The 23,894-nt window shown below is 35.8% G+C and overlaps 3 protein-coding genes across 3 annotated transcripts; all 3 read left to right on the forward strand.

Moving 5' to 3' along the window:
- The first annotated feature begins 3,152 nt into the window (after nt 1–3,152).
- On the forward strand, nt 3,153–5,445 carry LOC143578203 (uncharacterized). Its single transcript, XM_077061861.1, has 5 exons — nt 3,153–3,179; nt 3,824–4,004; nt 4,873–4,943; nt 5,037–5,096; nt 5,182–5,445. The coding sequence occupies exons 1-5, from the start codon at nt 3,153–3,155 to the stop codon at nt 5,443–5,445; spliced, it is 603 nt and encodes a 200-aa protein (XP_076917976.1).
- Nucleotides 5,446–7,684: 2,239 nt separating this feature from the next.
- LOC143577531 (2-isopropylmalate synthase A-like) lies at nt 7,685–11,524 on the forward strand. The gene is made up of 9 exons (XM_077061341.1): nt 7,685–8,313; nt 9,359–9,572; nt 9,636–9,806; nt 10,302–10,489; nt 10,567–10,600; nt 10,700–10,858; nt 10,934–11,068; nt 11,146–11,288; nt 11,356–11,524. Exons 1-9 carry the CDS (start codon nt 7,685–7,687, stop codon nt 11,453–11,455), a joined length of 1,773 nt encoding a protein of 590 aa, XP_076917456.1. The 3' UTR covers nt 11,456–11,524.
- Nucleotides 11,525–19,899: 8,375 nt separating this feature from the next.
- On the forward strand, nt 19,900–23,632 carry LOC143576445 (uncharacterized). Its single transcript, XM_077060535.1, has 11 exons — nt 19,900–20,033; nt 20,612–20,706; nt 21,329–21,386; nt 21,459–21,653; nt 21,757–21,836; nt 21,983–22,065; nt 22,190–22,241; nt 22,682–22,750; nt 22,848–22,934; nt 23,015–23,076; nt 23,317–23,632. Exons 1-11 carry the CDS (start codon nt 19,916–19,918, stop codon nt 23,465–23,467), a joined length of 1,050 nt encoding a protein of 349 aa, XP_076916650.1. The 5' UTR covers nt 19,900–19,915; the 3' UTR covers nt 23,468–23,632.
- The last annotated feature ends 262 nt before the right edge of the window (nt 23,633–23,894 follow it).

Consider the following 23,894-nt stretch of genomic DNA (forward strand, 5'->3'; position numbering starts at 1 on the left):
CTTTAAATGTTGTATTAAATGATGTTTTTATATATTTATGAATTATAAAATTGTACTTATCATTATTTATATCTAATGAATCCATAAGGTATGCAATTATGGCTATTATTAACTTTAATTTTTTTGTTGCATTTTTTTAACCATCAGTGTATTGCATGGGCTTAAGAGGAGTGACACCATAGACTAAGTTTATTTGTGACCTCTTAGGAGGTCGTGACACTATTTAAGGAATTAACAAAAAGATTAAATCATTTTCATCTCACAACCCGGGTTGCAACCCCAACCTAGGTCACAACCCACTTTTTAATTAAATATTATTTTGTTTCTTTTCTTTCAAGCAATTTGTTTTTTTTGTATAATTTGAGTTTTATTTAATAATTTATATTATTTGACTTATTTCAAAAATCTAAAAATATAGTCTTGTTTAGTTTATTTTTATGAATATTTCGATATCAATTTTATTAAAAAAAGAGCACTTTTACAAACATGTATTTTTTTTAACATTATCATATATAAAATTTTGTTTTTTAATAGTTGTAAAAATTCAAGGATATTATATATTTTTTTAAATGGATTTTATACTTCAAATAATATTGTTTAAAAAATAAAAATATTTATTAATTTTACTAAATTTTATAGAATAAATTAAAAGCTAATAAGATATATGTATTAAAATAATTGGTTTGGGTTAGGTTATGAATAAAAGTGAAAAGCGGGGTTGTGTTGAGTTGTGTAGGTGAAAGAGAGAGAAATTATTTTTTTATTAAAAAGTTGAGTTAAGTTAGGTTGTGAATAAAAGTACAGAGAAAGAATACTGGTGTTAGATGCACCAAATTACGCTTATTATATAAAATTGATTAAATGAGTTAGATTAATATGAACCAAATATTGAGTTCTTAAATTTTTAAAACTGAGTTGGGTTCTTAATCACATATATATAAGATGAGTATCATTACAGAACTTTAAAATTATTTAAGAATTTGAAGAAATTTTTAATAACTAACGTTTATTGTAAAAAATTTTGTATATTAATGTTATTTGAGTGTAGTTTTATCACTTTTTATATATATTTACGATTACAATTATGAAAATTAGTTTTTACACATATCTAATTTTTTTTACATATATGTAAATTTGTTGTTACATAAACTTTACACATATGTAAACTTATGATTTATATATGTATAATAAAAAACTTATATACAAAGTATGGTAAAACCAGTCCCAAACAATGTTAATATATGAAAAAAACTAAAAATTTATTTGGTTGTTACAAGTTCCTTAAAGTTCTTAACTTTTTTAGAGTTCTGAAATAATACTAACACTACACACACACACACACACACACACACATATACTAGGTTAGTACCCCGTGTAATACACGGGCTGAATAAAGAATATAATATAAATAAAAAAGATGTTTATATCGTGGTATAATTTAGAAATGTATAATAATTTCTTATATATGAAATTAAATATTACATTATATATAAATTTGAAAAAAAAAGATAAATATAAAAATTTTTCATAAACCTTCAAATATCTCATTGTACATAACATATATGGTTTTTCCATATTAATTATTCAATGGTACGAAAGGATAATTTTAAGGTTTTAAAATGGTAAAATAAATCAAGAGTCAAGCCAAGTTAAACTAAATTTTCACATAAGGCAAATTCTAGGTATTTAGATGTACACACGCTCGAAAAGAGGCTTTTAATAGTTTAGGCATATGTGATTTGTTTTACGCAAATCAAAAGGATCTTTACACTATTAATAATTTGCAATAAGGTATTTAAAAATCAGTTTAAAAGACGTAATAAATAACGTTTTTTTTTTTCTTCCGGAAATCACATTAAATTAGAGTTATTGAAATTTAATTTAGGAATTTTAAAAATAATAATAAATGTAGCAAATTAATTAAATACATTTAAATAGGGTTTAATTTTGGAAATAATTTATATGTCATGGACATTTTAGAAAGATGAAATGCGTCCATATTGTTTTGTTTTAATATATTAGTAATATATATATATATATATAGTAATAAACTAATTATCTAATTAAAAAAGCCACCTTAACAGAAAATGATCTCAATTTCAAGTCTCTTTGCCTCTTGTTGGTCTTTTCCTCGTATGCATTAAAATGGTTTAGATATCAAACCTACTAATAGTAAAAGATCTCTTAGGCAATTTCATTGATAGGCTTAGTATATGACATAAGTTCACATATGCTGAACATCTATAGACTGTGTTGCAACACTCCTTACTAGACACTGATTAATCGAAAGTCCCACTTCACTGATTAATTTTGGGCTAGTCGGCTAATTAATCGGTCAACTGTAAAGTCCGGCCATAATTGACGGTTGCAGCGAGATTCCGACCAAAATCAGCGGTTTGCTGCGAAATTCTGACCAAAATCAGCGGTTTCTGGCGAGAGTTAAGCAAAAACCAGCAAGATTCCAGCCACTTTCAGGCAAAACTAAAAATTACATATAAAATATGTGCGTGTATATATAAAACTGAAAAAATATACATTAAAGTCTGATCAGATTAATCGCTAGTCTATACCCCACCACTTGACTATCAAATAGCAATTTTTACAACACTATCTATATGAAAAGGCATCAAGCCCACCAGGGCACCACCATGGCTTATAATAACTAGGGAACATAAAATTCTCTAAAGTTGAAATTACCCATCCAAATAATCAATGGTTCCTCTAATCTGTTTGCAAGCAAAACCACCATCAGATACTTTTGATTATTAAAAAAAAACCTAATTAAATGATAAAATTTATTTTTTTACTCTTTACAATAACTTATATGGAGAGCAAAAGATGGGTTAACACATTTGCAAACGGCTAATACAATATCAGATCGCTAGACTATGCATTGTGGAGTAAAGCCCCTTGCTAGCTAGGCATGCTATCGCCCTAGACACCATGATGCTTCAAACAACGCGGTCGCTAAAAAAGGGGAGGGGGTGTGACACTCTTTTTTCTCTTATCTGTTAACGTGTTCAACGCCCACGAATGCCAAATAAAGTGGGGTCCACCCCAAGTGCACCAACCATTTTTTTTATTTTACCTAATCTAGGGTTAGCCCACAACGCATTACTTAAAAGGTTGATTAGTTATGGTTTCCAGCTTAAATGGCGTTAACGTACGCTTTGGCTAAGGTTTCTAGTTAGCCCACAACACATAGTCTTTCCATTATAGCTATGTGTGAGCAATAACCGAACCAAAAATCGCTGAAACAAAACCACAATTAACTGAAAAACGAATTAACCAAAAATCGGTTATTAGCTAGTTTTTGCACATTCGGTTAACCGATATTAACCGAAATGAACAATTCATATTTTCATATATTTCTAATTTTTATAGCTCCATTTCATGTTTATACAATAATTTAATGTATGTATTTATGCCTTCATTTCATGTATTTTTGCATCAATCACATGTATTTCAAAGTAAAAATATTTCATTTTGGTCAGTAACCGAAATTAACAGAACCAAACAATGGAAAATTAACCAAATAAACCAAACCGATTAACGATAAACCAAATGGTTAATTTGGCTGACGCCAATAACCGAACCGAACCAAACTATATTCAATACCATGGCTATTGAAGAAACCGGTTCCGACCATCAAAACCCTTTAAGCCCTAACCTAACCTAACCGTCCGCCTTCCTCCTCTTACGGCGAGCATGGGACGCAACACCGGCAGCAGTCAAGCTCTTCTGGACCTCGAAAACAACGCTCACATTTCTTCTTCTTCTTCTTCTTCTTCTTCTTCTTCTTCTTATTCTTCTTCTTCCAAAGGTATGCTGCTTTCTAATACAATACCAAACCGTTATTTTAACTGCTTCGTATGCAGAGTCAGCGCTCCTTGTTTGCAAGTCAGATGACGATGATCTGTTAAAGAAGCTGGAAGCCGCAAAAACTAAAGCTAATGCGGCTCCTGATACCAAACCTATAATCGCCGCTCCTGTTCCTAGCCAAGGTTACAATTCTATTCCGTTTATCTGTTTATTATATATGTTTAATTTGATGATTTGTGACATGAATTGTATAAATTTGCTGCTTGTAGCTGTTAATTTCACAATCTGTTGCTCTCGAGCTCGGCTAGTTTTGACTTACTAGTGCTTATGCTCGAGCTCAACTTGTTTTGAGCTTTTTAAAGCTCGACCTAGCCACGTTTTGACTTACCAGTGTTCAAACTTTAGCACGGCTCGTTAGTAGTCTTTTCAAGCTCGAGTTTGTTTATTATTTATTTATTAATTAAGTTATATATAATTTTTAACTGTTTTTATATATTTTGAGAAAAGTCTTAAACGACCCAAAGCACGGCTCGAGTTCGGTAGTGCACTTTGAAATTAATACATAGAAGTCCAAAAGAGTTGAAATTTAAAAGTGCACTAAGCTTGATGAGCCTAAACGATCTTCTCATATAAGGCTTGAGCTCCGGATCGATAACTAAACAGGCTTTATTCCACGCTCGGGCTTGATAAGGCTCGGCTTGTTTCAAGCTTTTTATTGATCCGATCTCAAGTAACTAACGAGTGGCTCGACTTGTTTGCACTCTTTAGTGCTCTTCGAAGATTATTATTGCTTGAATCTGGTTTTCAAATTACACAGGATGAACACATTGGGTGTGTAGCTAACCAGTATTTAGGGTTTTCTACTTTGCCATTTGATGAATTACCAGTATTTTTGATGCAAATTAGTGTATGAATATGTTGTTTGTGTTACACAAAGATGATATGATAGATTATTAGACTGATCATTATCTGCATACAAATGCTTGCAATCAGTTTATGAAATCCTACTTTAGAGCAAACAGGATGCTCATTTTTTTTTCATTGATTTAGGTATGAGCAAAGTGAGGGACTTTTTAGGAGTCATGGCAGAATCAAATAAGAAGTTACAGCAAGATGCAATGGTATGCAAATATTATTTTGTTCATTGTTCAACATCTGTCAATCTGTCTATATAGTATAGACATCTTACCAATTCGTTACGCTTTTATGTGCAGAACTCCAAGAACTATGATATTGAGGCGCTCACAGGGGATGAATCAGAATATATTGAAATGGTTTGTAAACCTACTTATTTACACTTGGTAAAACATAAAAAGAATACTTTATCTTCAGTAACATAAAACATTAACTAACTTGCAGGATTTAATGCTGGGCGTTGCTGATCTAAACACACCCGAGGCCGTTGCTGCTGCTGAATCTGCCATTGTAGGTTCTCAACCAATAATATCTCTTGATGCTAGCAGCAGTGAATCTGAATCTGAAGATAGCTCTGATGATGAGACTGACAAGACGACCCGCTCTCCTGTGAAGTCAGATGGTCAAACTGTCGGTAATAAATTGCCAAATGCGAAAGCTGAAAACGGTCAAAAAAGAAAACGATCAAAGATTGTTGAGCTCCCATAGTATGAAAAGCTTTTATATTATCTATTTCAGTGTATATGGACATATGGAACGAGATAAAGTGATCATCTGGTTGTGTGCTTAGGTTATTTGGTTTGAGACTCGACTTGTAAGATGGATTAGAAGTTTAGAACAGAACCGGAGCCTGATTAATGTTTTACCTAAGGAGGTGTTTGGGATTCCTTATTTTGCCTCCTTATGACTTATATAAGTCATAAGTTATAAGTTACAACTTTGTAACTTATGACTTATACATTAACAAAATCTAACTTTTTACAAACACCTTATAACTTATAACCTATAAGCTATAAGGAGGTAAAATAAGGAATCCCAAACACCCTCTAAGTATTCACATAGAAGTATTAAAACATAAAAAAAAGCACTAACATTCTTGATTTAATAAAAGGTACGAAAACTTATTTGTAAAATAATAACTAAGGTTTTTACCAAGTCTGTCAAGCTAGGCAAGTTTGGATGTTGAGTGAAAACGAGTTCGAGGCGGTAAAATAAGCCATAAGATAGCTGATGAAGAAATTACTGAAGATAATTAAGGTTTCTATCAAGCCTGGTAGACTAGGCAAACTCAAGTTAGAAGAGGTGAAGAGGTTCATTGTATTTTTAACAACATTTACTTCTCACTGTGCATTTGCCACATACTTCTTAAAAACGCATAATTTCTTTGGGTCAAGGGAGTGATTGGATTATATGTTCCCAAGCGAAAGAATTGAAAGGAAAGGAAAGTTTTTCCTTTCCATTCTACTTTTTCCTTTTTCTTCACTTTTCTTTCAATTTGAAAAGAAGCACTTTCTTTCCATTTTTATTTTTAAAACCTCTTCCTTTCCTTTCAATTATTTCATTTAATGAATCTTTTTGAACACCTTTTTTATTATTTCCTTCCAGCAAGAAAACTCAAGAAAGCAACTCTTTTTTTCTTTCCATCATTTTCTTTCCTTTCTTTCTTTAAGTGAAACTCAAAAACACAGACGTCTTCAATTGTTTTTGGGGGTGTTATTTATTGCGGCTCACATAGGGATTTAAAGAGAAAGATAAACGTCATTTTGCAAATGCTTTGTGAACGGCGCCTTTAATTGTTTTCGAGGTGTTGGGCCAATGCCTAATATAATTAGGCTCTATGGTGAGGCGTCATGTACTTTAATAATAAAGTTACTAGGTTATGTATTATGGTTGATGTTAAAGCAAATTCTAGCCGAATTAATTATTGGGTTGAGATTGACTCTAATAGGATTGATAACAGAACACATAGTTAAGGGTGTAAGTTTATTGATATGAATCATTTGAGCATTGTTACAAAGATTGTGAACTACATATAGAAGACAATACAACTTCTACACCTGCACTATTGCTCCTGATGGCCAGTTACACATGAGGGCTGCCCTTTTCCAGTTGTTATCGGCTATTTTTGTATGATCTCTTTTTTTGTCTTTGGTGAGTGATGTTCTCTTTGTCTTTCCTATAACGATGCTCCATGCATGAGTGTATATGCCATTTCTGGTGTGTTATGCTACAGTTGAAGGTCACCACTAAGATTCATCTAATCATATTTTTTCATATGAAGCTAACTGGACTTAACCCTTCACCCCTATCCGCTCGCCAATCTCAGGCCTGTCCCAAGGGGAGGGCGAGGAGGGCAATGGACCTGGGCCCACTCTCCCAAGAGGTCCATAATTGTTAAAAAATAAAATTTATATTTTATTTTATAAGTTTGTTTTAACACAAAAGCCTACAAAATGACTATTTGGTTGAATGAAAAATGTTTTAGATTATGGAAACAAAAGGACATGAGTTCAATTCCTACAATTAGTATGTCTTTTTTTTAATAGCAAAAACCTTCATTCTTTGTCATTTTATTATTATTTGTTTGTTTTGGGCTTTTGAAAGACAATCTTATTGGTAAAATTATAAAATTATCTATTATATAATTAAGAACATGATCTCAGGGCCCTTTTTTTACTCGTCCCAGACCCCCAAACTTTTAAGATGTTATCAGAGGCGACCCTACCCTCTCCCCCGTCACTTGAACTTGCTGACGATAACTGGACCTAACATTATGCATGTTAATTATATTTTTTTTTATTATTAAAGACATAATATTTAATAACCTCAAGCTACAAAGTCTAAGCCACGAACCAACGCCGTAATGGTCGCCTTCCCTGTTCCCACCTATAAAACCTCCATCTTAAACCCAGAAACGTAAACCACTTCGCCACTCCCACACGTCCCCATGGCGGCGCGTCTCTCTCACACCCACACCACCACCACCTTCTTCTTCCCTCCAACCACCACCACTTACTCCACTCCCATCCACACTCTCCTCCACTTCAAACCCCGAACCACCTTCCCAACCATCCTCTGCTCCCGCCGTCCAGACTATACTCCAAACCACATCCCAAACCTTAACTACGTCCGCATCTTCGACACCACTCTCCGCGACGGCGAGCAGTCTCCCGGCGCCACCATGACCACAAAAGAAAAACTCGACATCGCACGCCAGCTCGCCAAGCTCGGCGTCGACATCATCGAAGCCGGCTTCCCGGCTTCCTCCCAAGCCGACCTCGAAGCCGTGAAACTAATCGCACGGGACATTGGAAACACGGTGACAGAGGACGGTCACGTGCCGGTGATCTGTGGCTTGGCGAGGTGTAATAAGAATGACATTGATAAGGCGTGGGAGGCGGTGAAGGACGCGAGGTACCCGAGGATTCATACGTTTATTGCGACGAGTGAGATTCATATGCAGTATAAGCTGAAGATGAGTAAGGAGCAAGTGGTTGAGAAGGCGAGGAGTATGGTGGCGTATGCGAGGAGTTTGGGGTGTAATGATGTTGAGTTTAGTCCTGAAGATGCTGGAAGGTATATTCATTATTATTATTATTATTATTATTATTATTATTGTTATTATATGTTTGCTTAATTGCATGTGCATTTTGAAGAATTGGTGTATAGTTTTGATTAGAGTTTTAGGTAATTCATCTTATGATTTAGCCCCAATTTGTTTAAGTTGGTTGTGATTCTTCAAATTGATTTGATTAGGGTTAGGGTTTCTATGTGCATTGTGGGTTTGTGTTATGTTTGTTTGCATAATTGCATGTGTATTTTGAAGAATAAGCACCATGGTTCAGGTCTAATTATGTTTGGCTTTGTTCAAATTCACCAGGATTTAGCCCTAATTTTGAATAACATGCACCATTAGTTTGCACAGAATTAAGATAAATGACCATGATTCAGCTCTAATTCTGAAGAAGATGCATATTATTTTGCTCAGAATTAAGGTAAGTCACCATTATTTAAACCTAATTTAGGCCTAATTATCTTTGGATTGGGCCTACTTCAACATGATTTAGCCCTAATTTTAAAGAATACGCACCCATTATTTTGTTCAGAATTATGGTAATTGACCGTGATTTAGCCCTAATCTTGAAGAATAAGCACCATTATTTTGCTCATAATTGAGGTTAATTATCATGTTTTAGTCCTACTTTTGAAGACGAGCACTGTTATTTTGCTCATAATTGAGGTTAATTATCATGTTTTAGCCCTAATTTTGAAGATAAGCACCATTAGTTTGCTCAGCATTAAGGTAAATCATCATGATTTAGCTTTAGTTTTGAAGAATATGCATGTTGCTCAGAATCAAGGTAAATTACCATGATTTAGCTCTAGTTTTGTTTTGTTTGGCTTGGTTCTAATTCTTCCAATTTGCTTTTGATTAGGGCTAGAGTTTTTATAGGCATTATGGATGTTAGTGTTATAAATTAGGGTTTAGGGTTTGGCAATTCCAATTTTGTTGTGCTTTGTTGAGTTTCTTGGTTTGAAAAAGTATGTAAAGTCAGTAAAGTTGTTTATATTTATTTGTCTGATTTTAGAAATATGGATTTGTGTTATGTTTTGTTAACAGATCAGAGAGGGAATTTTTATATGAGATATTGGGAGAGGTTATTACAGCAGGTGCAACCACTCTTAACATACCCGACACTGTTGGTTACAACTGGCCTCGTGAATTCGGGCAGCTTATTGCTGACATAAAAGCCAATACACCCGGGATTGAGAATGTTATCATTTCTACTCATTGCCAGAATGATCTAGGACTTTCTACTGCCAATACTTTAGAGGTATGTTTATATAAGTTTTTAAACTTTTTATAACTTTCCTGTGCTAATTTATGTGAATTATAGGGCGCTTATAATGGTGCAAGACAATTAGAATGTACCATAAATGGGATTGGTGAGAGAGCCGGTAATGCTTCTTTGGAAGAAGTCGTTATGACTTTAAAGTGCAAAGGAGAATTATTAGGTGGTCTTTATACCGGCATCAATACACGACATATTGTCATGGCTAGCAAGATGGTATATATCAAAGTTTTGAACTTTTTATATGTTTGCCATAAAAAAGAGTAAATTACGCTTTTGTTCATGTGATTTAGGCCATTTGGCCTATTTAACTGTCATTGCAGAAAGGAATCTTTTGACAGGTTTTATAACCCTTTCAGTCTCTGGTAAATAGGAGGTAAATTCAGTCACTTACAAAATTTATGTCCATTTGTGTAATTTATGAAGACTATTTACACAATTAGCCCTTCAATTAAACATAGTTTTCTTAAATTATACAAATAGTCCTTAGGTGTAAAATGACTGAATTGCCCATCTATTTAACAAAAAAAAATTCTGGGGTTAGCACGGGGGACTGAAAGGCTATAAATTTAAACCTCAAGGCATGATATGTGAAATTTCCTTTTTGGACTGAAAAGGTTAAGCAAGCCAAACCATAGGAACCAAAAGCGTAATTTACTCTAAAAAGATTATTTTTAACATTTAAATCCTCATTTGATTGTTATAATTTAGGTGGAAGAATACAGTGGGCTGCTAGTGCAGCCTCATAAGGCTATTGTTGGTGCTAATGCTTTTGCCCACGAAAGTGGAATCCATCAAGATGGAATGTTGAAGAATAAAAGTACCTACGAAATCATGTCTCCTGAAGATATTGGTCTTTATAGATCAAATGAATCCGGTCTGACACTTGGAAAACTTAGGTATTCTGAATTACTGTTTGTTTACTTTTTATTATATTTTCATCAAGTCTAAATTATTTTCAACTATTGTTGGTCAGTGGGCGACATGCTTTGAAATCTAAACTTTTAGAGGTAAAGTGTAGTTTTAAACTCATTGATCTATAATTATGCATTCGCTTTATTGTTATGCATTAAACTTATTTTATGTTTTTTTATATCAATTATATTCAGCTTGGTTATGATATTGATGGGAGGGAACTTAATGATCTGTTTTGGCGGTTTAAATCGGTTGCTGAAATGAAAAAAGTTGTAACTGATGATGATTTAATAGCATTGATATCGGATGAGGTTTTCCAGCCTACTGTTGTTTGGAAGTTTGGAGACGTACAGGTGGGCGCCACTTTCATACGTATGGCTTTAACTTTTTAATGATTTACATTAGTTGAAACTGATCACAGTTTACAGGTTACGTGTGGGACTTTAGGTCTTTCAACCGCAACAGTTAAGTTAATAGATAATGATGGGAATGAACACATTTCATGCTCTACTGGAACAGGACCTGTTGATGCAGCTTATAAGGCAGTTGATCTCATTGTGAAGGTATAATTGTCAACTATTTTGACTTTATAATTTTCTATGTTTATTATTATTATTTGATTCTAATAAATGTTTTACAGGCTCCTGTGAAACTTCTGGAATACTCGATGACTGCAGTGACAGCTGGCATTGATGCAATAGCCAGCACGCGTGTTGTGATTTCTGCAGAAGATGATCACACAACAACTCATGCTTCTGGAGAACAAATTGCAAGGACATATAGGTAAGAAGCAAAACTCATATTTACATTATTTTTTATTTGTGATTACAACTATTTTTGTTGATGGCAGTGGGACAGGTGCATCTATGGATATTGTTATCTCTAGTGTTAGGGCTTATGTTGGTGCCATAAACAAGATGCTAGGGGTAAAGAAGGTGACAACAACTTAATCAATTGGAATGCAATATTTTCTTAGGCTTGGATTTTGTTTAATAATTGTGTAATGAGTTTGAGGAACTTGTGTTTTTGTACTAATTTTTGATGTTATTGAATTTCTACAAGTCTCTCTTTAGTTTCACACTTCACAGAAAAACACATACTAGTTGTTTTTTGAAGTCTCCGGTCGAGATTTCGGTTACCAATTGAAATACTTTAATCTAAAAGTGAAACCATGAAGAAATTTTAGATAATATAAACTTAACATGTACCAGTTCTTTATTTTTTTACATTATTATTATTATTATTATTATTATTATGCGTTTTTTGGTATTCTGTATATGGTAATGGCATTATTTACAAAAGGTAAAGATGGAGTCATCAACACTGTTTTGAGATGACAGGACAGCACAGAACATTTTATTCCTCTTTTTCCAGCCTAATTTATTCCTTCATTTTGCAAATGAAATTACCATTTGAAGAAACTTTATTAGGAAAAAGTAAAAACACAAAATTACGCAAAAATGAAAAGTGCAAGAAGGATTCGTGATTACGCAAAAAAAAACCTCTAAAAAAATTCAAAGAATAATAATAAAAAAATCATAACTCAAATTATAAATAGAAACCGAAAAAATTTTAAAAACTAAAATTTTTTCTCCGTTATTCCTGTTCAAGAAAAAAAAAACGCCGAAAAGACAAAATGACGAAAATGAACAAAATACACGATTATAACTAAAAAAAGACATAATAAATCGCAAAATATAACACAATATTAAGAAAAAAAACACAATGTAAGGAAAAAGACACAATCAATGACAAAAATAAACACAAAACACAATGATAAATAAAAAAGAGACAATAATCTTTTTCCCTCAATATTTTTTTTAATAAAGTGAAAGACGGTGGAAACATTTTTTTGTTTTACCTTTCTTTGTTTTTTATTAAATTTTGAGTTATAATTTTTTGTTATATATTTTTAAAAACTTTTTTGAGTGGTTTTTTTTGTGTGACTACAAATTTTTCTCATACTTCTCCTTTATTATTACATTGTTTAACAAATAAATTTTTGGTCATGCTATCCCGTTTAAAAAGTAAAATGTTAATTTACGCCTCATTCTTCTGTTGAATATATTTATTTGACATATTTTCATTAGTAGTATCATTCAATTTATTTTTAAAAAATACAACAATCCTATATTTAATGAACTTATAAACAATTTAAAGAATTAGAGTGATATATATTTTTACTTTACATACTATTTATATAATTATATGTAATGTAATGCTATATAATAGATGAAATTTATATGTAATGCACATGACAATGTCTTGTATTTTTGTCAAATGATATGTCATATATCACCACACATAATCAGATTTATTTATATAATAAACAATTTAGTCCTTCAAAATCATAAAATAAATTAACTTTTCATTCAATCATCTATTCATCTTCAAAATCATATAATAAATTAACTTTTCATTCAATCATCTATTCATCTTATGTTACAAGATTATATTTTTAGTCAAATGAAATGTCATTATTGAAGAGGTATGTACCCGCCTCAACATCGAGCGAGGCGGGTTAGCCCGCAAGATATAGACAAGACGCTTGAAATCAAGATATTATGAGGGCACAAAGCCAAAACCTATGCGCACAGCGCATATCACATATGCTCAAGCATCACATATGCTCACGCATATCACATATGCTCAAGCATCACATGCTTACGCATATCACATATGCTCAAGCATCACATATGCTCACGCATCACATATGCTCACGCGTATCACATGCCCACGCACCATATATGCTCACGCATATCACATCGCGCGTGGCGCATCCGCGCGTGGCGCATATCACATGCTCACGCATCATACATGCTCACGCATATCACATTTGCGCATGGCGCATCTGCGCGTGGCGCATCCGCGCGTGACGCATATTACATGCTTGTGCATCACATCTGCGCATGAAACATCTGCGCGTGAGAATAAAGAGAAGACTTCGCGCATCCTCAGGATAGGCGCGTATCACACGTGTACATAATCAACCTCGTCCTTATCCAAATCAGGATAAGGACAACCTTGATTGTACTCGTCAGACAACCTTCCAGAAGATATCCCTTAACGGATAAGAATATGCTGATGTTGACAGCTGCCAATGAAAGGTGGACAACTCAGCAAAACCCATGTGCCACCACGTGATTGCACATGGGTCAGGTAAAATACCTGAGTCAGAGGATAATCAATGAAAAAGTACCAGGTGTCCCAAGGACACGTGGCGCAAAGCAATAGGAGGAGGCCAAAAGGGCCCTAACGGAATCTGAGCCCAATCATTGGGAAACCCTAGCACTATAAATACCACACCACTTCCACAAGGAGAGGTACACAATATATTACGCAGAAAAAGTACACAGTATTACACATTATTACACATATCAAGTACTATCAAGCAATACTAAGCTGTACTAAGCTATTACATATTCAGATTATCATATATTCTCCTACAAACTCTTATTCTCACACCGGAGGGTTACCCCAAAGAGGACCCCTCTGTCCCTTTCTGAGGGGTAAGTTTACGGTGTTGCTCATTTTGTAGGTGAAAGATCTCGTGTTCCGGAAGACCATCGGTGAAACAGCATAATCACACCCGAGGAAAGTTGATCTGCTACCAGTGAGCCGATCCACGTTTCTTCATTGGCGCCATCACCTGTTACAACGGCAAGAAAATCTCATCAGTTCTCTAAAAATTTCACCATGACTTCTGGTATTCGTAACGATCAAGTTCTGGAGGATATTGAGCGTGAGGAAGTTAATGAGGGACAACAGTTTCTGAGGGTGCCACGCGATTCTGCGCGCACCACCAGTAACTATCCCTTCATCACAACTCCTCATAGCCAGACTTAAACTCCTCCAGACGATCTCACGTTCCAACATCTTACCGGCGCGAAACAAAAGGGACCAATGGGTCCAGAGGATGAAACAAATGATCCTAAAGACTGGCTCATAAACGAGCAAAGACGTCTAATGGACAAGTACAATGAGATGGTCAAAAACAAAAAGTTGGCCGATCTAACACAAAGGCTTGCGTTTGACAAGCAAACCAATCAAGGAACAACAAAAAGGGCCCGCGCGCCGGAAGATGGTCACTCCGTTCACACTGAACACGCTGAGTTTAGTGATGACGAAGTGCACAGCATGAGGAAGACACGAGACACTCATGCAGGAGGCTCACAGCTCCGCGTGCACGTGAACGTGGCGCCTGGAGCCAAAGCCGATCTGGACCTGTACACACCGTACAGCCCGCCAGTAAGGGGGCAAGTGGACGTAACCACGCCGTACAGGCCAGCCATCTTGGTGAAGCACTCAAAATTCACTGAGCGCATCGCGAAGGCTCCCATCCAGCACAAGACCAAGATGCCAAGTGGTCTGGGCAAATATGACGGCACAACAGATCCATACGATTTCTTGCAAGGTTTCTATAACACTGGAAACCTAGAAAGCTGGACGATGCCAACATGGTGTCACATGTTTGCCCGCTGCCTCACGGGCGCGGCGCGTGTCTGGTTTGAAAGCTTGCCCACCGGGCAAATCGATGGGTTCGAAGAGCTGTTGGAAAAATTCCAAGCTCACTTCGTACAAGAGCGCAGACACACGCGCGACCCTGATGACATCATGCACTGCGTGCGCAGGAATGATGAAACGATTGAAGACTACATCACTCGTTTCAATCAGGAGTCTCTGGCAATCAGAGGGATCATTGAGCAACTCTTGCGCGTGGCCTTCATACAAGGCGCGCGCAGTGATCAACTCCGCCGAGCTCTTGTGAGCAGAGATGGCATGCCGACCACTTGGGCCAAGCTGATGGAAGCTTCGCGGGTCTTTGCGCGAAACGAAAAGCAAATTGCTCAAGATAGAGCACGAGAAAGAGGGCACCAGGCAGAGGCACCGCGCAACAATGACAGAAGGACCAAACAGAACTCTGTGTGGTCCAGGTTGCAACAAACCAGCTTTTCTCCCGCAGAAAAGCAGGCGCAACCAAGCTTACCCCAGCCCCAAAAAGACAGCCGTAGTCGTGGGGAGGGTGACAAGAGAGAGGGCGGCAGAGATCCTAGCAGACCTCTGCCAAGAATATGGACTCCCCTCACAAAAACGCCTTCACAGGTGTTAAGTACTGAGAATGTCCAGTTCAAAAGCCCCAAGCCACTACACTACAAGGGACCACCGAACAGTGGCAAATATTGTGAGTTTCACAGGTCTGCGGGCCACAACGCCGACGCATGCCATAATTTAAAGGATGCGATCGAAAAGGATGTGAAATCCGGCAAGCTGGCTCACCTGGTGAAAAACCCAAGACTAGATGATGAGCAACCAGAAGGAGCCTCTGCCAGCAAAAAGTTTAAAAGAATTTGTGTGGCTGAGGGAGGAAGGCAAGGGCAGAAATCAAGAAAGAGAAGCGCGCAAATCCACGGAGATTGGCGCGAGCAACAAGTTATCTTCCCAAGAATCAGGGGAGGCCCTTCAATCAGCAGTCCTCTTGTCATCACCACACACATTGCTCATTATGAAGTGTCAAAAGTCCTGGTGGACACTGGCAGCGAGTCAGACATCATGTATGAGCAATGTTTCAGAAAGTTAGACCCGGCAGACCAAGCACGGCTCGAAATTGTGAATGCACCAATCTGTGGTGTTTCAAATGAAATCATTCATCCCCTAGGTCAAATACAATTTGAACTGACTATGGGGGATGATGAACACAAGCGAGCCGAAGTTGTCAACTTCTTGGTCTTGCCCACCACTTCATGCCACAATATGATCTTGGGTAGAGGAACGATTGCCCAATTCAATGCCATACCGTCGCCAGCGCACGGCGCATTGGGGTTCCCTCCACCAACTGGTGTAACGTTTGTATACCGAGATCATTTGTGTGCAGTGACAAGTACACCGCGGGAAGGGAGGATGAAACTTCCAATGACAGACAACGCGCCAGAGGAGTGGATTCTAAACCCAAAATTCCCGGAGCAAACAATCACAATTGGCGCTACGATTTCAGACGACACGAGGTTGAGAATGAAGAGATTGCTCACAAAATATATGTCGGTCTTCGCGTGGCAACACTCTGATATGACTGGGGTCCCGCGAGACTTGGCGCAACATTCTCTCAACACGTTCAAGTCTGTAGAGCCAATTGCTCAGAAAAAGAGAGTCATGGGGGATGAGAAGGCGAAGGCCATGAATGAGCAAGTTGAGGACCTACTGCGCGCAAACATCATCCGCCCGATCCGATACCAGACATGGGTAGCCAATCCTGTGATGGTAAAGAAAAGCAACGGGTCATGGAGGATGTGCATCGACTTCAAGGACCTCAACAAAGCATGTCCGAAAGATTGTTACCCCCTCCCAAACATCGACGCAAAGGTGGACTCTGTGGCGCCATTCAAGCTCAAATGTTTCCTGGATGCCTACAAAGGCTATCACCAGATTCAAATGGCACCACAACCAACCACGTATTTGGACGTTTCGTTTCAACCAAAGGGATAGAATTTCGCGCAACGATGAGAAACAAAAAGGAAAAAGACAAAACCCTATCAAAAGAGCAAACCATTAAGTCTAATATCTCTCTTACCTCGCTCGCGCGAGATAAGACACACATTAGACTGGGGGGCTTGAAGAGGTATGTACCCGCCTCAACATCGAGCGAGGCGGGTCAGCCCGCAAGATATAGACAAGACGCTTGAAATCAAGATATTATGAGGGCACAAAGCCAAAACCTATGCGCACAGCGCATATCACATATGCTCAAGCATCACATATGCTCACGCATATCACATATGCTCAAGCATCACATGCTTACGCATATCACATATGCTCAAGCATCACATATGCTCACGCATCACATATGCTCACGCGTATCACATGCTCACGCACCATATATGCTCACGCATATCACATCGTGCGTGGCGCATATCACATGCTCACGCATCATACATGCTCACGCATATCACATTTGCGCATGGCGCATCTGCGCGTGGCGCATCCGCGCGTGACGCATATTACATGCTTGTGCATCACATCTGCGCATGAAACATCTGCGCATGAGAATAAAGGGAAGACTTCGCGCATCCTCAGGATAGGCGCGTATCACACGTGTACATAATCAACCTCGTCCTTATCCAAATCAGGATAAGGACAACCTTGATTGTACTAGTCAGACAACCTTCCAGAAGATATCCCTTAACGGATAAGAATATGCTGATGTTGACAGCTGCCAATGAAAGGTGGACAACTCAGCAAAACCCATGTGCCACCACGTGATTGCACACGAGTCAGGTAAAATACCTGAGTCAGAGGATAATCAATGAAAAAGTACCAGGTGTCCCAAGGACACGTGGCGCAAAGCAATAGGAGGAGGCCAAAAGGCCCTAACGGAATCTGAGCCCAATCATTGGGAAACCCTAGCACTATAAATACCACACCACTTCCACAAGAAGAGGTACACAATATATTACGCAGAAAAAGTACACAGTATTACACATTATTACACATATCAAGTACTATCAAGCAATACTAAGCTGTACTAAGCTATTACATATTCAAATTATCATATATTCTCCTACAAACTCTTATTCTCACACCGGAGGGTTACCCCAAAGAGGACCCCTCTGTCCCTTTCTGAGGGGTAAGTTTACGGTGTTGCTCATTTTGTAGGTTAAAGATCTCGTGTTCCTGAAGACCATCGGTGAAACAGCATAATCACACCCGAGGAAAGTTGATCTGCTACCAGTGAGCCGATCCACGTTTCTTCAATTATCAATTTATATCTATAATAAAAAAATTTAGTTTATCAAGTCGTATATTAAATTAAGTTTTTCTTCCGTGTTAATCACTGCCTCCGCTACCATCCATGAGCTGTGTTCTCATAAATTATCTTCAATAAATGTAAATTAGCATTGAATTTCAAATAGTTAAGCATGAATATTTGGAGAGATATGATTAAATTTTGTACAATTGAAGTTCATATCTTTATTCTTTCAAACATCCATTAAATTCATAAGACTCACTCAAGTTTTCGTTTCACCGTGTGGTACGTAAGAGAGTTCTGTTCTTGTGATGGCATAATGACTATCAAATAACAGCTGACGGGATGCAGTGGCTGTGCCAGAAATTCTCTTATGGGTTTGAAATTTTTAGGTGCTCGATCTTTTCTAGCGTCAAAGTTTCTGGGCCCGGATGGGTTGAATCGGTCATTCGGTCAAATAAATAAAACACAATATCACTACCATAACAAATGTACATCATCGTTGTTTTCGGCTTGAACCGGTGAAAGAGGCTACAGTCTGGACCTGGTTGATATAAAAAAAAATTCCCAGTCATTATGTTTGGCTATTTTTCTATTTAATTTTTATTTTAGTATTATGTTTAATGCTAGTTACGTAGAGCTTATTAACCCATATTATTAATAATTTAGGCTTTTTTTATAATAATCTATATAACATATGTGAGTTATTATTGGTTGATTAATAACATTTTTACTAATTTGTAGTTTTTTTTTAAATATTTTTATATTTTATAGAATATTATTCATTACTAAAAAATCCTTTTTAACTATTTTTTTCTTAATCAATGGGTTCCATACTTTTTTAAAACGACGTTGGATTCGCTTGCCAGAAAAGAATGAGTTCACTCATTTAATCGTAAATATAGGTTATATATGAAACCAAAAATTGGCCGGGTTCAGGCGAACCCAGTAAAGCCCATGTGGCTCCACCGCTGGCGGTATGGTTTCCTCAGGGAACGCCCACGCCAAACTATGAACCTGATGTGAGCCCGACTAAATCAATATGATCTGACCAAAGTAAGACAACAAAGCTCTTCATATTTGAGGAGCCTAACACACAAAAAAATCGTCGTTAAAAAGAAAAACAAAATTCAACCTGAATTAATACCATATTCAATGTTTCCCAAATCTAAAAAAGTAGCACATATGCTTAAAGAATAAAAAAGAAATAGAAATAGCATAAAACCAAAAAAGCAAAAATGACCAAATTATTGAGTCCCCAATGACCAATGTCTGCGGCTCGAGATCTCTGGTCGCAGTCACTCCATAAAACCTTTTGGACTTGTTTACAGCCATTCTTTTAATTATTATTATTACTTTTTTATTTATTAAACTCTCGTATTCAACCATCTCATTCTTGATTCTACATTTCTACACCTATTTATTTAACATCGCATCATTGAGGTTGACTTGCTACTTTCCGACTAAAGCAACCATTTTTCTTCGATGATTTCAACTCTTCTTCACTTTCCAAACCTACCCACTTAATATCCCCAGCTGGGTATTTCAAATTCACAATCTTTTTTGTGTTTTTGGGTTTTAAAGTACCCAAATTGAGGTTTCTTGAATTGGGTTTTCTTGAAGGAGATTTTGGGGAACAAGATAGTGGTTGGTGGAGTCTTTTTAATTAATCATGGTTAATTTGAAGGAGATTTTGGGGAACAAGATAGTGGTTGGTCTTGTGTTGGGACAGATTCTTTCACTTCTTATTACATCCACTGGGTTTTCATCATCTGAGCTTGCTAGAAGAGGTTTGTGGTTTTGGTTATCTGGGCTCTGTTTGGTTTGTGTTTTCTGGTTATTTTTGTTTAAATTGACCAAATTGTGGTTTTTTATGAAGGTGTTTGATTTGTCATAAAAGTAATAATATTGAATTATGCAGAAAGGGGTTTTTTGTTTGATAAAAAATGGCCTCTTTAGTGGTCTTTAATGATGTGTTTTTATCTTTATTTAGCATGTGGAAAGTGAAGGTATTTGATGCTGCAAGTTGTAATTTAGTAATTTACTAAGTTACATGAAGTTATGTTTTTTTGTGTTTGATTAACTTTTTTGAGTAATGAACTTTTTTAAGCACCATACTTGACAAATTAACCTTTTTTGTTGTGAAAAGTGCCAAAAACACACTAGAATATGGAATTAGCTATATTGAGATATATGAATACAAAAAAAGAACCATTTTTTTATAATAAGATCTCACTCACTTGGCAGATATTTTAAATGATTTAAGACATAAAGTGATAAAAGCATGTTCTAAATTCATACCATTTTTGTGTTGTTTTTATAAGGGATCATTGTATATAATTTATTTATGGCTTATTTTGTAACACAGGGATCAATGCACCTACTTCACAGTCTTTAGCTAACTATGTGATGCTAGCAATTGTTTATGGAGGAATCTTAATATACAGAGGAAGTGGGCTGAAGGTAACTATTTACTCATTTTCATTATGTATTTGCTTATTTATGTTCATGGCTGTTCACTCGTTTAACTTTAACCGAACAAACGACCGAACAAGAACATTTAAATGAACAAAGTTTTCTTGTTCGTGTTCGTTTGTTAAAGAAATGAATATTTTTGTGTTCGTTTGTTAACAATATAAATGAACGGTTTACGAAACGGACGAACATAACTAAACATATATGAACAAACATAAATGAATTAAAACCAATAAAAGTAAATGTGAACAACAAAGTTGAACTTTAAAGTTATTTAACGCGTAATGGGCTAAAAAATTTTAAATGAATGTTAACGAACATAAACGAACTTAAACAATGTAAACTAATGAACATGCGCAAATTGGTTCATATCACTGAATGAACAAAGTTTTTTGTTCATGCTTGTTTATTTATAAATAAACGAACATAAATGAACTTTTCACCAAATAGTTTATGAGCGGTCCAATGAACGTTTAGAGGCCTAACTACAGGTACCCTGCTATCATTGGGTGTTGGTTTTTTCATTGTTTTAACGAGTTATTTAGACAATTCTGTGCACAAGCGGTTACCTTTTGACAAATTCTGTTCCATTTTATTAAATCATTTTCAGGCCAGATGGTATTATTATCTACTTCTTGGACTTGTAGATGTAGAGGCAAATTATCTTGGTAAGAATTCTGTAACATAATGAAAGTTTATAAGTGCAAAGTATGTTGACTTTTATTTCTTCTGGTCAACAGTGGTTAAGGCGTATCAGTACACATCAATAACGAGTATAATGTTACTTGATTGTTGGTCAATCCCCTCGGTCATACTGCTGACGTGGCTCTTCCTAAAGACAAAATACAGGTACAAGAAAATCGCAGGTGTTGCCATTTGTATTGCTGGTCTTGTGCTTGTTATTTTCTCAGATGTTCATGCAGATGACCGCTCACGTAAGTATATTGTCATGCTATAGAAAACCATACACTTTTAGTTAAATTCATTAATTTAAAATTTACTTGCAATTTCCCTAATATTTATGTATTACCTTCTTAGAAAGCGGAAGCAATCCTATTAAGGGGGACTTTTTGGTGGTTGCGGGGGCCACACTTTATGCTGTTAGTAATGTTAGCGAGGTAAGCGTTTTGTTTTTGGTCAAAGGGATGCATTAGTTTCTTGATAGTCGTTGACTTGTATGATATGCTGATTTACATATATTTGTGGCGTGTGTGTGTGTTGACTAAAGTCAATCTTAATATTAAACGTTTTTATCCTTGTGCAGGAGTTCTTTGTGAAAACCGCTGATAGGATTGAACTTATGGCGATGTTGGGACTATTCGGTGCTATATTCAGTGGCATTCAAATGTATCCTTAATCATTTCATAGTCAAATTGCTTGTGTGTGTGTATGTGTGTGTGTGCGAATTACTATATTATACTACAATAGTCTTTCTTTGCTTCATGGTTGTGCTCTTTAACAATGTCAATAGAAGCATACTTGAGCGTGAGGAACTCAAATCCATCCATTGGTCTGCTGGATCTGTAATCTCTCCATCTTTCTCTATACACACAAATGTTTGGATATGTATACACACACACACGTATATGTACATACGTATATATACATACATAAATATATACTATTATGAAATCTAAAGATAAATGTTACATCCTTCCGTCCCATGAAAATTGCAACAATATTTTTTTTGTGAAAGATTTCATGATAAATTTACTTGCTTGTCCATTGTCGTTACTACAAATTATTTTAACATCTTTTATAAAAGCGTATTTTAGACTTTTGACAAATATTCAACTAGTCAAGCACTTTTCGTAGAACCATGTTACTACTGATCTGCAACCATGTCTTTTAAATGACAAAACTAGACGCTATTAATATGCATTTGGACTTTATAAATTATGATATAATAAACGCTTTACATATCCATTTCTAAGCTTAGATATTTATTTGTTTGACTTTTTAGGTGCTTCCTTACATGGGATTTGCAGCAGCAATGTTTCTATTTTACTCAGGTGTCCCTGTTTTGTTAAAGGTAATGATTTGAAAACTGCAATGTTTATATTTTTGAAAAGTTTTCTAGTTACAGTGACTTTTTTGCCCTTTGTTTATTCTTGTTGTTTCATTTGTAGATGAGTGGATCGACAATGCTAAATCTGTCTTTGCTGACATCTGACATGTGGTCGGTCTTGATTCGTATCTTTGCTTACCATGAAAAGGTTTGTAAAAGTCTTATAATGAAAAGAAAATATTATGTTGGCTTTGACTTTTGACTTTGACCTTTTATTTTGATCATCAGGTTGATTGGATGTATTTCGTAGCCTTTGTTGCCGTTGCTATCGGGCTCCTTGTTTATTCAGGGTACGTGTTAATACAATAGGACTTGCTTAATATAACGTTGACTATTAGTCAGATGACCAAAACACCCTCCAATAGTGAAAAAGTAGAAAACTTTATGATTCTTAACCAATCTTTTCTAAGGATGAATATGAAACTTATTATGAAAAGTTGTATAAAAAGAGAAGATGCAAAAAACATCTTTTATCATGTGAAATTACAATGTTTATTTATTTATTTATTTGCAACGTTGACTTTCTGCAGGTTCGATAGAGAAAACAATGCAGATGAAACAGCAGATCTAACTAGATATTTAGATGAAGAAACCGGTGATGCGAGTTCAAACAAAACACATTTAGTGGCTAGTATTAGCAGCATTAGCAAAGGGGATGATACAGTGATCAAGAAGATTTGATTATTTGACATGGAAGCTGATTTTTAGAGAAGTTATTTTGATGATGAACAATACTAATAGCTTCTTCTATTTATTTTATCAATGAATTTTAAGGAATTATAGTTGAAATTAGGGGTCAAAGTGCATATCACTTGAACACAAGTGAATGGCTGATTTAAAGATTAATTAATTGCATTCCTATCAACTATTATTCAAATAAACTTGACAAAGTGATATGTGTGTATGAATTTCTAAAAAATTTGTTTTTAAAATGTGGTGTTAAGAGTTTGGACACAAAATTTTATTTTCGCACAATTTTCCTCCTTTATCCGGGTCAAATAAGTAAGACAGAATTACAAATTTTGTCCTTTAAAAAAAGCCAAAAACCGGTTCGTGTCCTTTTCTAAGTTTCCTTGCAGGCGGTGTACTTTAAACTTTTTTTTTCTAC

Source organism: Bidens hawaiensis, unplaced genomic scaffold, assembly GCF_021521415.1.
Source record: "Bidens hawaiensis isolate Kalapana, Puna unplaced genomic scaffold, B.hawaiensis_p1.1 tig00001461_1, whole genome shotgun sequence".
Taxonomy (NCBI): Eukaryota; Viridiplantae; Streptophyta; class Magnoliopsida; order Asterales; family Asteraceae; genus Bidens; species Bidens hawaiensis.